Genomic DNA, 15,254 nt, shown 5'->3' on the forward strand with positions numbered 1-15,254 from the left:
GGACTGCGTGCAGCCAGAGCACACACATGACCCCAGCCCTGGGTTTGAGGGTACGCCTGCGCCTTCTACCCCAGTTAAGGGCCGGGTTTAAAAGCCGGGCTTCCGGCAAAGATCCCGGTGCTGCACATGAGCTGCCCTGCCCAGGTTGGGCTGCTATAGCCTGGGTTGGGCTGCTAGTGTGCACAGCCTCACTACCTTTTATGACTTCTCAGTGGAGAATTCCATTATGTAAATGGTTGCTCTCATCTGGTTCATTATTTTGCATCCTTCTACTGAGGAGACACCAAACCTGTTGTGGAGTTTTATCTGATGCTGGTACACACAGAAATGTTTGCACAAAAAGACTAAGAGAGCAATGCTGAATAAATGAATTCTGTGCTTGAAGTCTCTTCCTCTCCCCGCCCCACAACATCTCGCCTCCTAAAATAAATGCATAAATTAAAATGAGAGCTAATAGGACATGGTTGATAACAAGGAAGCTTTGTGCATGAACTGAATGGAAACTTGGCTTGGAACGTAGACTAGTATACAGTGAAATATGGTCTGGAGCTGCTATGCCATAACATCTACCTACCTGTACCTGGAATGAAAAATACATTTTGAGTCCTGAAGGGAATGCGCTGACTTTGTGTTGGTGCTGAGGTTTTGCATTGGGTGAGAACCGTTCTGCAGGTCTCTGAGGTCTGCTTCTTAATATTTGCCTCTTTCTGCTTCCCTCTTTCATAATGCAGCATTCAGGTGGAAATGGGCAGAATTCTGGGACAGAGTAGCAGCCTGGTTAGGTTACCCTATTGGCTTAGGGAATCCCTGGTCATCAACTGCTTGAATAGCATAAGAAAAAGAATTGATTGTCATCAGTACAGTATTACAACGAGGGCAGTATGTAATTATGTAGTAATTTTAATTACAGATAAAAAATTAGAGCTTTGCACCTAGCTCAGTCAAAATACAGCCATGAACTACTTGAGATATTGGCATATAACTTACGCTGCCGTTTTGGAGAGGTCTGCTGTGTTGTACTTTCAGAACTGTGGTTTTCCGGAAGCCTTTTTCTGTGCAGGATGCTTGAGATCACATGCTACTTAGCCGCAGTTTCTCATTATATGAAAGTCACTAAAACAACATGTCTTAATCTTGGGACTATTGGATATGAGGGTGGTGGGAGTGGAGTGTGACATGCGGGAGACATTTCAGGAGGCAAACGCTGCAGTGTATACTAAATCGGCTGTCTGTGCTCTAATACACAGTACACCCTCAGTTCATACTTTAAAATTTTTTTCCAACAAAGCTGTCCCATCATAGTAACATAAGAACAGCCCTGCTGGATCAGGCCCAAAGCCCATCTAGTCCAATATCCTGTTTCACACAGTGGCCCACCAGATACCACTGGAAGCCTACAGGCAGGAGTCAAGGGTCTCTCCTGGTGTTTGTTACTCCCCTGCAACTGGTGTCATTATAGCCACATGCGAGGAAGTAATGTGTGCCGAGTTCGTTGTGTGTTCATGCTAGTATTTGATCCTTAGATGACCCCACACAGTTCTAGTTCTGCCCCTCCCCCTTAAATTTCTCCATTTTTTGGAAGGGAAGAAATCATGCAGGTGGCGCTTCTAGATATTTGACCACCAGCATGGACATCGAGCCAGCTCAACTCTTAGTTCCCCCTACATCACTACAGTATTGATGATTTTGTTTAGTAAAGCTATTGCAAATCTAAAAAAAACCGTGTGTCCAGTTAAAGAGAATGTTGAACGCAAACACTTAAAGCTGTCTTATATTGAGTCAGTTCATTGGTTGTCCATTGAGCCTCTGCAGAAGTCACTGCTAGCTTTCTTCCAGTCAGGAGGCATGTCCAGAATAGCAGTTCACACAGAAATGTTAAGGTTTAGGCTCTACTGAGAGGGCTAAGCCTTATGATTGTGCACACTAAAAAATAAAGCTTTTCAGAAAATGTGGGCATTGGCTGTCGGAACTTTGGGGAAATACTGAGCAGTAGTTAGAGTGTTGGACTAGGACCGGGGAGACCAGCGTTCAAATCCCCATTCAATCACGAAACTCACTGGGTGACTCTGGGCCAGTCATTTATCTGTCAGCCTAACCTACTTCACAGGGTTGTCATAAGGATAAGCGTTCACAATGCATTGGGCTTCTTGGGTAACTGCAGAATATAAATGTAAAAATAAATTCAGTGACAATAGTACTGGTAATAGCAGTTCATCTTTGCTTTAGTGAGTTTGGGATGATTATTATTCAAATTTTAAATCTGTTTTTCCAACACATATTATTCTGCATGTTTCAGAAGTTCATTTTGGCCTGTATACAAGCTAATAATTTTAGTAGAGCAAGTTAATTTCTTGTGGCAAGTCAAACAGGAAGGAAATCTATTACACCACTCTTTTTAGATTGTGCTATAATGTTCTCTCTTACATATGGAATGCTGATTTACAAGTCATTCCAATATTTGCATATACCACACTTAGCTGCTCAGTACCTAAATAACCTAGAGGTGCTTAGGAAATATTGCTTATCCTATTTTAGTTTTAGAGAAAGGGAACATATCAGTGAGGTCTGTGCATGAAGGAGAAGGTGCAGTTTTGGAGATGGCAATCTGCCATTATCTATGATGGTAGCTGTTGGTTGCAAACTAATCACATCACTCTTATGGGGAGATTATAACACTCCTGAGCTCCCTTTTACTTATAAATTGGTATCATTTGGAAGGATGGTAGAAAGAGTTCTCTCTCTCTCTCTCTCCCTCCCTCCCTCCCTCTCTCTCTCTCTCTCCCTCCCCCTCCCTCCCTCCCTCCCTCCCTCCCTCCCTCTCTCTCTCTCTCCCTCTCTCCCTCTCTCTCTCTCTCTCTCTTCATGTGCCTTCTCCAATTGGGAGGCTGGCAGCCAGGAACATAGATCACGGTCCCTAGAATCGTGGATGATATCTTCTATGTCCATTTCTATCCATTCTTTGAGGTCATCCATCCATCGATCCACCCCTTCCACAATACTCCCTGTCCATAATACTCCAGTTTGTATCTCTTGTCTGTATTGTTTGTTCATGTGTCTTTGCTTTTTGAAGTACTTCTTTATTTGTTCTGCTGGTCCATTTAATCTTGAGTATTCTTCTGAGGCACCACATCTCAAAAGCTTCCAGTTCTTTATGTGCTTCTTTCTTTATAGTCCAGGTTTCGTATCCATACAGGAGAAGAGACCAGATGCAGCATTTTATCATTCTGATTCTGAGTTGTAGATCTAGTTTACTCCCACAGAGGAAGATCTTCATTTGGTCAAATTTTGTTCTTGCTTGTCCTGTGTGGCTTTGAATTTCTTTTGTTTGGTCATTGCCATGATAAAAGCTTTCCCCTAGATAACAGTAAGAAAGAATTGGAGCCACTAAATACTTACACAGTATGGGGGAAAATACCTACTGCCAACTTTGTCTGCACCGATAAGCTGTAAAACTTCAGAATCTTATGAGTGAGCTTGAGGGTTGCAAGAGAGTTTATTGTTAAATTTATTTATTTTTCAATCTGTATACCACCTTTCATTAAAACAATCTCAAGGCGGCATGAGACTCTAGACTCTATCTCAAACTATACCACAAGTTAGAAGAACGTTTATCAGTTGAATACATGTTTACAAATATTTTTTAGTAAAGTAGTTTCAGCTAATTTGAGTTTGAGCTATCCTTTCAAGAGTATAGCTGTGCCTTTGCTTGTCATAGCTTTGGACAACTAAACTTATTCCTTAATTTTATGGTGCAAAAAGTAAATGAGATGTTCATTTCTGGGCTGAATTATTGGTTCATCTAGTTCTACATGCTCCAGAAGTTAACTCCAAGAAGTAAAACAAAAATGATTCTCTCATATCCTTCCCCCTACTCTGGAGGTTAGTGGTTGAGGGTACTTTGTGGATGATATGTTCTCTGATTTCTCCTTAATACTGCTAAATTTTTATAGTGCTTTCATAATCATATATTATTTTTTGTAGTCCTTTTTGTGCCCAGTTACACTTTCATCACATCCTGTGGTAAACTTGCTTCAGATCTCCTTATGGTTTTCAGGTGAAGAAACAAAGGAAAAGTAATATAATCTGCCAGGAAGAAGAGAAACATTAGTGTGGTTAGATCCTCTCTTTTGTGTTTGGTTGAGCTCCGTCTTGGGAAATATTTATTTCGTTAATATTCTTATTTTGCATGCATAGTATTCTACTTTGCAGCCCATATGCATTCTGGAGCAAATATATTAAATACTTGAAAACCCATATCTTGAATTCAAACTGTACAACTGTCAGTCAAGAAATCTTTGCTTTAAAAGAGCTTGTCATAAAGGAAAGCAGCATTTTCACAAAAACATCACTTGCATTTTGGATGAATAATAGTGACCACCAGTCAGAGAAGCTTCTGTAAACGCAAAAATGTTAGTGGTTCTTTCTTTCCAGGCCACTTCTGTATTGCAAATGACTAACAAAGGTATGTGTGTATAGATGGACGTGTATTTCAATACTGAAATTCTGTTTCTATATGGGGAGCATTATTGGTTGAAAGTAGGGATGTGCATGAAACAGATTTTGCATTTTTCCCAAGTTTTGAAATAACCCCCATAAGATTCTATGGGAGTTCTGGGGAAAGCTTAAAAATGTGTTTACTATTTATATTCATTCATTCATTCATTCATTCATTCATTCATTCAATTTCTATACCGCCCTTCCAAAAATGGCTCAGGGCGGTTTACATAGAGAAGTGATAAATAAGTAAGATAGATCTCTGTACCCAAAGGGCTCACAATCTAAAAGAAACATAAGATAGACACCAGCAACAGTCACTGGAGGTACTGTACTGGGAGTGTTAAATTGCCTGCTTGCCCATTTCTTTTGTGGATTGGGTGGTAGGTAGCACCCTACCATACAACCCACTTTGGTGTCTTTCGAACTACCCATGGGGAAAAATGGGGAGCCTTTTATGAGCCCCCCCCATATTTCCCTGTGGCCGGTACATGCTGCACTCATAGAGAGCACACACAAGTTTTGCGTTGCAGTTTGCAATGCATTTTTCAACCACTGTTCTCTCTAAGATGTGTGCATGCTCACACATTTTTTTATGTCTGCTCAGTTAATTTTAGATCCTGCTCAGGTTGAATCAGGAAGGCCCCACTCTGAATGTATGTGCACACACACTGCCTTGATACTGCCACCCAGAACAAAACTCATTCCGCACACAGATTTAAAAAAATTAGAGTGAACACTGTTTACAAACCCTGCCTTGAAAAACACTGCAGAAGCACACAGTAAAAGGGAATCTGCCTCTCCCAACACAGAACACATGTTTCAAACAGAGTCCGAAAATGGCCAAAAAAGAATTGCTGGCCCAGAATCCACTGCCAGCCACAGTGCTTGTGTGTTGCAATAACATCATTGGCACAAGTGGCTTTCTCACACACAATTATGTTACTTTACATTACTTCCTAGAATTGCAACAGCTGTCACAGCAGCACCCTTAGCAGCAAGTATCACCATAAGCTCAACTAGGGCAACTTTAGCCACATTTTGACTGAGTACACCTTGCAATGCAGATAGCAGAGCAGACCAGAGCAGTGAGTGAAACACAAATTAGTCTCAAGGCCAGACATGGAGCTTGTCACAGCAATAATCAAGTAATATTAAACAGTGAGAGAGAGAGCTGCCACTGTCTCTTTATTGCCACAACACTATTTCACAAACAAAACAAACCACAATTCAGGGAAGGAAGGCAGCCAACTTCTGCCTTTGTCAATCTGAGATCCAGCAAAACCGGATAGTTATAGCAGCAATAGCACAGCATATTATACTTGATGTTGAGAAAAGAAAACTACAAAATCAAACATTGCTTGATTCCTTCCGCTCTTCCTCCATATGTATCTTCTTCAAGACAGGCACAGTATAAGGGCTCTCTCTGCTTCCCACTCCCTTTGAATACATTTTGAAACTCCCTCCTTTGGTGTTTTTTCTCCCCAGCCAGTGGGGGCACAGTTGCTCATGACTAGTTGGTAACAAGCCAGCCAAGATTACAAGCTACTCAGAAGCTAGTGCCAGAAAACCAATCGGCAAGGGAAAAACAGGCCTCCAAAATGGTGCTCGAAACATCAAAACGTTTTGAATCAAAATGGGGTTTTGTTCTGAGCTTGAAACAGGCCCTTTATTTAAAGGGCATTTTGTTTCAAGCTTGAGAAACTCAAAATGGCCCATTGCAAGTCAAAATGTTTCAACATAAAAACATTTTGCACATCCCTAGTTGAAAGTGTAATGACGTGTGTTGGCTGCCTTCTTCTATACAGTATTTGTATTATTGTCTGTTCCTTCTCTGTCATGTGACACAATCTATTGCCCTCAAAAGCGATACACATTACTTACTCTACTTCACACACAGCAAATTCACACAATCGCTGATAAGCTTGGTTCCTGGATTTGTGTGTGCTCCCCGTGAGTGTGTTGTGCAAAACTACGAAAGTCTGGTTCTTGGGCCATTCACCCAACATTTTCTGCTCATTTCTAAATTACATTTCAAGTTGGGTGGAGAATATTGGACGGCAGACTTTATCAGGTTGGTATGACATAGAATCTGGGACCACGCATTTCTCATGAACCAGAATTCCCAGAGATTGTGCAATGTTCTGGAATTTGTGGGCTAGCTGCTGTGTCAATGCACTACCAAAAGCCCTGCACTAATGTTTCAAATTGCTAACCAAGTCATAGTTTCAAGATTGCTGATTTGGGAGTGCAGATTCCATTGTGGTTGTTTAGAAGTAAGAACATGCCCATAATGTTGATGTTTGTTTAAAGGATTTAATTAATGGATTAATGTTTGTTAATGGATTTCAGAATCCACTTAATTAACACTAACTCTTGTTTGTTAATGAAAATCCCTTAATTGAGCCATTTCTTCCTTGTTAGCAGTGAGCTTCATTTTTAAATTTATTGTAAACTGCCTTGAGATTATTTTAATGAAGGGTAGTGTATAAATCTTTTTTTTTTTAACTGCCTTGAGACTTTTGTAGTGGTGGCATACAAACACAGTAAATAAATAAATAAGGCTTGTTCACACATGTATGTTTATTACTTTTATTCTCAACATTATTCTGGAAAAGTATTGTTGAGATAATATGAAATTTTATCCAAAGTTTCATTCTCAGATGCAAATCTTACTTGATGCTGGTGTCCATCAATCAAGTTTTTTTTTAATTTAGGGACCCATTCCTAACTTAACTTTCCAGTAGCAAGCGCTTAACTGAAGTTCCTTTATATTCTATTTCACTGTTGTCTTCGTCCCCTGCTACACACATTACATTTTGTTTCTTATTCAGCAGTGGCATTTCCTTGCAGTATTTTATTCAAAGAAGTGAAATATACATGCTATATACAAAATGGAAAATATTAGAAAAGCCAACCAATCTTTATTAGCAGGGTTCACCAATGTCGGTATCAGGCTGACCTCAGTCCTGGAACATATGATGATGCTCAGGGGAACTTTAGTTATGCATTTTCCCCACTGTTAAGCAACTGCAACAGATTTCTTGCCTATCAGATGGACTTCAGCCTTCCACCTTTAAAAAGTAAATGAAACACTGTGCAGTAATAAGTACTGATGAGAAACAGCTTTAAAAAACCTGTTTTATAGGGTTATATTCTGAAAGACCGAGAACAATCCCCGCCTTGGGATTGTTTTTAATGAAAGGCGGTCTATAAATTTAACAATGAATAAACATGTATATGCATATAAAATTTGACTCACTTGACATAATTCAAAAATTATGTCAAAACTGGTCCCTTGGTATACGGAAGAACTACAGGGGCTGAAGCGGCAAGGTAGCTGATTGGGGTGTAAGTAGAGAAAGACTCGACTCAAATCTAACAGATTGCAACATGGAACACATTTGAAGATCTATGCTCAGGCAATATGTACGGCAAAGAAGTGATTCTTCTCTGCCCGTATTGCATTCGCAAGTTCACGTCTTGCAGAGTTGTTCAGGGTTGTGAGATGGCTAATATGTGTCCCTCCTCCCTTGAATCAGAATCTGGAACCATTGATTATCCACTGATTATGTGACGTGTTTAATGAATTATTTGTGTGGGAAATATCTCTTATTCAGGCCGACTTAGACTCAGTCTCCACAGTTACTTGAGTGTCTGATGTGGAAGTGTCCAGTGACTCCTCTCGTGTGGTTAGGTTGGATCACTTCAGTTTGTGACTCCTGAGGATGTGGACAAGCTGATTGGAACAGTGCGGCCTACCACTCTTGACTCTTGCCTGACATGGCTTATACTAACTGGCAGGGGAGTTGTTGCAGAAGGCCTGGTAGAGATTATAAATGCTTCTCTGAGGGAGAGCAGCATGTCTTAAGGAGGCAATTATTAGACCACTTCCAAAAAAGCCCACCTTGGATCCCTCAGAGTTGAGTAATTACAGGCCTGTCTCCAACCTTCCATGGCTGTGCAAGGTAATTGAGTGGGTGGTGGCCTCCCAGCTCCAGACAGTCTTGGAGGAAACTGATTATCTAGACCCATTTCATACTGGCTTTCGGGCAGACTGCCTTGGTTAGCCTGGTGGATGATCTCCAATTGGGAATTGACAGAGGAAGTGTGACTCTGTCAGTCCTTTTGGACCTCCTGGTGTCTTTCGATACTATCAACCATGGTATCCTTCTGGAGTGTCTGAGGGGGTTGCGAGTGGGAGGCACAGCTTTGCGGTGGTTCTGCTCCTACTTCTCGGGCAGGTTCCAGATGGTGTCCCTCGGAGACGGTTGTTCTTCAGAATCTGAACTTTTGTATGGTGTTCCTCAGGGCTCCATATTGTCTCTGATGTTTAACATCTACTTGAAACCGCTAGCAGAGATTATCAGGAGATTTAGTGCAGGGTGCTATCAGTATGCTGATGACATCCAAATCTACTTCTCCATGTTAACATCATTGGGAGAAGGCATAACCTCCCTAAATGCCTGCCTGGAGGTGGTGATGGGCTGGATGAGGGATAACAAACTGAGACTGAATCCAGATTAGATGGAGGTACTCATTGTGTGGGGTCAAAACTCGGGAGATGAGTGTCATCTGCCAATTCTGGATGAGGTCAGACTTCCCTGGAAGGAACAGGTACAGTCTGGGGGTACTTCTGTATCCAAGCCTCTCTGTGATGTCCCAGGTTGAGGCAGTGGCCAGAAGTGCCTTCTATCAGCTGTGGCTGATACGCCAGCTTTGTCTGTTTCTTGAGATAAATGACTTCAGAACAGTGGTACATATGCTGGTAAACTCCAGACTGGATAACTGCAATGCGCTCTATGTGGGACTGCCCTTGTATGTGGTATGGAAACTACAGTTGATCCAGAATGGGGCAGCCAGATTGGGTCATCTCGGACAGACCAAGTTACTCCTGTATTGAAAGAGCTACAATGGCTGCCCATAGGTTTCTGGGCAAAATACAAGGTGCTGGTTATAACCTATTAAGTCCTAATCGGCTTGGGCCCTGGGTATTTAAGAGAATGTCTTCTTCGTCATGAACCCCACCGCCCATTGAGATCATCAGAAGAGGTCCGTCTGCATTTGCCACTGGCTTGTCTGGTGGCTACTCGGGGACGGGCTGTCTCTGCTGCTGCCCCAAAGATTTAGAACGTGATCCCTGCTAAAATATGATCCTTCTCATCTCTGACAACTTTTTAAAAGTCTTTGAAAACTCATCTGTTCACCCAGGCTTTTAATTAAATATTGTTTTTAATAGTTTTGTTTTAAAGTATTATTTAAAATTATTGCAATGTTTTAACTTTTTCTGTTATTTAATTTGTTTTAACTAATGTCTTAACCTTTTCTGTTGTCATTTATTTTGCCTTGTTGTAAACTGCCCAGAGGTGTAAGTTTGGGGCAGTATAAAAATATGTTAAATAAAATAAATAAATAAATAATGAATAGTAACTGTAGATAAGTATATTCTCAGTATTTTTTCTTTTCTAGAGCTAATTCATCTTTGTTGTAAGTTATTAATAGTTTTCTAGGGTAACCCTTAATAAAGGTTAATGCTGAACATTTGGGGGACAATCTATTGGTGGTGATGAGGAAGTCCTGTTAAAAAGCCATTCAGGCACAGAACAGGGCTAATAGGTTTTTAAAAAGGAGAAGGGCCTGTTGCCTTATTAAACAGTTTTTAGAACTGCAGATGTTAATTTGGGGCATTAAGACTAATTTAAACAGTTGAAAGTACCAGTAACTTATAAATGGTTTCTCTTTTTGATATTTTAGAATAAACTGTAGCTTTTTCAAATTAGCTGGCATCGTTATTCTTTCCTAGAGTAAGGGACCCACATGGCTTGAAAAGTCTGTCATGTGATTCCAGTTGCTGCTCTCAGAATAGATCACAATGGTTTATCTGGTGTCTGAGTAACTTCATCTGTGTAAATCTGGCTATTAGACATGCTCAAATGATCTGAGCTTTAAAACAAACTGTTTAGATTATGCCTAATAGCAGAGTCTTTGTCATGAGCATCAGTAGACTGTTTTGGACATATGCCAAGTTCCAGAATATGATTTGCAGGAGTTTCCAGATGTAGTTACTAAAGAGGGAATACAGTCTTACAGTCCGTGTTCCATTACTTGGAACAAATCTTGTCTTCTAACAGCTAGATATGTGTAAAGTTTTATGCTTATCCATACATATGCAGCTATTTGGAACTGTTTTAGCACAAATACATAAATCTTCTTATTTAGATGTTGCAGGATATAAGGTCCTACAACAGTTTTCCAATATATTAGTTTTTCAATATATTATTTTCAGGTAGGATTGATCTACCTCGCTTTCAAATGGGGAGCAGTTTATCTAAAATAGTCCTCATGCATCATTCACAGCATATGACTTCTTCAGATCAAAGGATCATTCTGAAGCCTTCTGTGTGGTATTCTGCTTTTTAAAAAACTGAAACAATTTTAAAACTAACTCCTCTTTTGTGAAAATGATCTTACAAATATACATGTGAATCAACCTTGAGTTAGCATCTTCTGTGCAAGTCTGAAAAATCTAAGACGTTTTCTGTAGACTCAATCAAAAGTCTAAAGGAATAGCTTAATCTTCCACTTATGCCAGACAAGCTTTGAGTGAGTTGATGCTTTGGTGATGGGCAATGAATACATGACAGACGTTCTTAGTCTATATATAGTGTGAGACACATATAAAGGTTGGTCCATAGAATACATTTTTTCCCCACAGAACAGTAACAGGACCCACTGTCATGCAATTGTGATGTCATGAAGAGCTGTTGCTCTGCTACTGGCTCCCAGTGAACATTTTGAACTCAATTTGTTGAACAGAGAATAATTCATTCATTCCCACAAGCCTGAGTTCTGTACCTTGGGTTTTACCTGGGTTAAAGTGTGCAAGCGCGCCCTTTACCCCAGGTACTGGGTAGTGTGTGTGCTTGAGCTGTATGCAGTCCAAGCATACACAGAGACGGGTGCATCCCCCAATGCACCATGCTCATTGTGCAGTGCGATATCCAGAGGCTGGGACGTACTCTCCCAGTTTCTGGAGATCTGCACTGCTTGGAGCAGCACAGTTCGTCTGGGAGCAGGGGCCATGCTCCCAGCAGCATATTCACAACCATCTGGGGTTAAAATAAGTGCCTGCTTGCCCACCTGTGCGATCATGAGTATAGCCTTAGTGTGTATCTCACAAAAAAATTCTATAAACCCATCTTTCTAATCAAAATGGGAGTAATGGATGTGCATCAAGTTTGAAGGCTGTGTTATTTCAATGCATTTCACTAAATATTCAAGACCCTGTAAGATTTACAGTCTATAAACTAGATACACCTGAAACTTGTGAACTCAAAAACTTGAACCAACTTCTTGGATTACTTTAACGGGGAGGTAAATACTTGCTTACTGGTTGGGTTAAAATGAACTGACAGAAATAGACCCCCCTACACACCCCACACCCCAAATAAAATAGAATGGATTTTAAAAAGTTAAAAATGAAAAGAAAAATGCACACATTTACACTGTGTGTGTGTGCGTGCACACATATCTCAAATATTATAATTTAATATGGAATATGAATTTCATACAAACATGTTAAATCAAACGTATAGTTAAAATTTCCTAAAATGCAATTGATAACCTTGAATTATAAATATTAAGTTATACTGCTTTTCTTGGCAGAAACACTCGAAAGATATCCACTTTTTGAGATGGAGCATTATAAGAATGTCACTATTTCTTATAATGGGTTTGAGGGCAAGTGACACATCAGAACATTTATAGAGATCCAGTGCCTGTATTAAAGGAACACAATTCTATATCCTGTCAGAATAATTCACTAAGGCTAACTGTGGATGATATGCTCCTATTCAATGCCTTCTAGCTTTCTACCCTCCGCAATGTACTGAGTTCTGTCAGTCAAACAGAAACATTTATTTTCCATAACATGAAAAACAGTGATTTGCCCAGTAACTACCATCCTTGCTTCTGGAAAGTTCTGGATACAAGTAAATAATCTTGCTCAGCATTCTTGCATGTGTACTATGCAAAACAGAAATCCATCTTTTAAAACACATATAAATTGTTATGTGGTATTTAGTGCATGTAGTTAACGTGTGTAATGGCTTGAGTCGAATGTAGTTATCTGATTTAAATAAGCAATGTGTTGTGTACTACAGTCTAAAAAACAGACTTGTATGCAGCACCCTGCCAGTCCAAGAGCTGGGTGTGCATGTTTGCTCTGTGCATCCCCAATGGAAGTAGAATCGCTACAGGAATGACTCAATCTTTAGTAGCAACAGAGCCCCTGCAAGCTCAGTAGCAAGGTCAATGGAGTTTGGGGATACACAGAGCCAGCGCATGCAACCCTGTTCTTGGATCAGCATGGTGTTGCACTGTATGTAAGCTACAGTTAATTGTTGGTCTATGAACTTTAAAGACATATGAAGCAATAAAGCATCTTTTTGTTGGGAACTATCTAGCTTGCAATGGAAAACCTTAGATCAGCAATTTAAATACTCTGGGTTATCAAAATTGCCTTAATATTAAATATCAGGTTGATTGAAGTCACTAATATTTACTCAATTTCTTTCTTCCAGTGGCAACAGATGTCTTCAGTTCCAAAAGTTTGGCCATTCAGGCCCAGAAGAAAATTCTTGGCAAAATGGCCTCCAAATCAGTAGCAACTGCATTAATAGATGACACTAGCAGTTATGTGTTGGATGAACTCTACAGAGTGACAAGGGAATACATACAAAACAAGAAGGAGGCAGAGAAGATAATTAAAAATCTCATCAAGACTGTTATCAAGTTAGCTATACTCTACAGGAACAATCAGTTTAATCAGGAAGAGATCATTCTTATGGAGAAGTTCAAAAAGAAGGTTCACCAGCTGGCGAAAACTGTAGTTAGCTTCCATCAAGTGGATTATACATTTGACAGAAATTATTTGTCAAAACTGTTGAATGACTGTAGAGAACTGCTTCATCAAATCATCCAGCGTCACTTAACGGCAAAATCTCATGGACGCATCAACCACGTCTTTGATCACTTCTCAGATTGTGAATTTTTGGCTGCCTTGTACAATCCATTTGGATCTTACAAGTCTCACTTGCAGAAACTGTGTGAAGGTGTCAACAAAATGCTAGATGAGGGGAATATATAACTTATTGATCATGTATTCATAGTATGAGGACTACTGATGTCTCTTATTCATTCTGTGAAGGAAGGACATACAGCTAGAAAAATGGCATCGTGGTAGGAGGGGAGATGTTTAATACCAAACAAATACTTAGAAAAGCCTTGACTGGACTGACCCATTTATTTGGAATTACCTATTGCTATTCTCAGAAACATGGAGTACTGCCAAAAGTATTTTACAGCAAAAGACCTTTTTGTGGAATAATGAAGCCATGACATAAGACTGCTCAAGTGAAGAAGAGCTTTTGTAAAATAGACTGGAAAACTGTTTAGCTAGATAATCCAAATGCATATTTCTACATGTAGAAGAATATTTATGATTTGCCAAAAGATTAGTATTTTAATATACAAAGAATATGTATGGCACATGTATGAGAATGGGAGTTACATTTAGCAGAACCTATTTTAATTCATGTAGATCCATATATACTAAACCAAAGTGTTTAGGCCACATTGAGCCGGGTCTCACGATCCCGCTCTCCCTGCACACAAGCAGGGAGGGAGCCCTGGGCGGCTGGATCGGCCGGCCACACGATTGCTGGCTCTGTGACAGAGCCGGTGGGGCCTGGGGAGCTCGGGGGCTGTGTGGCCCCCGGAAGCTCCAGTATGCCTTGTGCGAGCGTGCAGGGCATACTGGGGAGACCCCCGGAGCCGGGAGGCAGCTTTTCGCCTCCCCTCTGGGGGTCTACTCGTGAGTAACCACGGCGTGGAGCCGCGCCACGGCTACTTATGATCTTTAAAACCAGGTTTGTTGAGTGCTCACTCCACAAACCTGGTTTTAGGGCAGGGGTAGTTAGGTGGATTACCCGCCTAGCAACCACCGGGCTCGCAGCCAAGCCCGGTGGTTCACATGATGGGGCGAAATCGGGCTAGCCTCCGCTAGCCCGATTTCGCCCCATCGTGTGAATAGCCTCATTGTCTTAGTTATTCAGTTACAAGCAGTTCTGTTTCTTAGGGCTGGGTCACATACGACAAAGTTAGGGACCACATGACCATCTCTGAAATGTGCAGAGTTGCTGTCAGGCTGTTGTAGAAGCTGCCGCATTTGTGTGAACAGACATCTGCACATGGGTAGTATACACATAACTGTACATGTTGCTACGATGGTGACAGTTGTTCTTCAACCTATTGCCTTGTGGGTTTTGTGGCATCAGCATATACACCACCCATGTAGAGGCACTTTTTCACACAAATTGCATGCTAATAATATATGGTCGAAAAAAACATCTATGCATGTGGTTTTGCTTCCACACAAGCCCAAGCTGGCTCTGCTCAAAACCTGGTGGAATGTATTCCTAAGGCAATTGCACTGGAACTGCCACATGTTAACCTGCCCCTTGTCATCTGATCTAGGCTTTCGTTTGATAATGTTTAGTACAGTAAAGTTATATATCAAGTGACTGATATGGCTTTGATTAGTTACAATAATAAAGCATGGCCAGGAAAAGTGCATGCTAATAGTATATGGTCAAAGAAAGCACCAATGTACATGGTTTTCTTCTTCTAAGCAATATATGTCTATATGAAATGAAAGTTAGTTTAATCCAAAATTCCTTCAATTCATGAGGGTCTTGCTT

General features: G+C 40.6%; 1 protein-coding gene across 4 annotated transcripts in view; it reads left to right on the forward strand.

Moving 5' to 3' along the window:
* The window catches only part of TNFAIP8 (TNF alpha induced protein 8), a 71,359-nt gene extending 56,783 nt beyond the window's left edge, over window positions 1–14,576 (forward strand). For all 4 annotated transcript variants that reach the window (XM_053288598.1, XM_053288597.1, XM_053288596.1 and 1 more), the window contains exon 2: window positions 13,077–14,576. In XM_053288598.1, the coding sequence (XP_053144573.1) occupies window positions 13,077–13,642 (566 nt within the window). In that variant the 3' untranslated portion in view covers window positions 13,643–14,576. The remainder of the gene's footprint in view (window positions 1–13,076) is intronic.
* The last annotated feature ends 678 nt before the right edge of the window (window positions 14,577–15,254 follow it).

The sequence above is a fragment of the Hemicordylus capensis genome, chromosome 2, assembly GCF_027244095.1.
Source record: "Hemicordylus capensis ecotype Gifberg chromosome 2, rHemCap1.1.pri, whole genome shotgun sequence".
NCBI classification, from domain to species: domain Eukaryota; kingdom Metazoa; phylum Chordata; class Lepidosauria; order Squamata; family Cordylidae; genus Hemicordylus; species Hemicordylus capensis.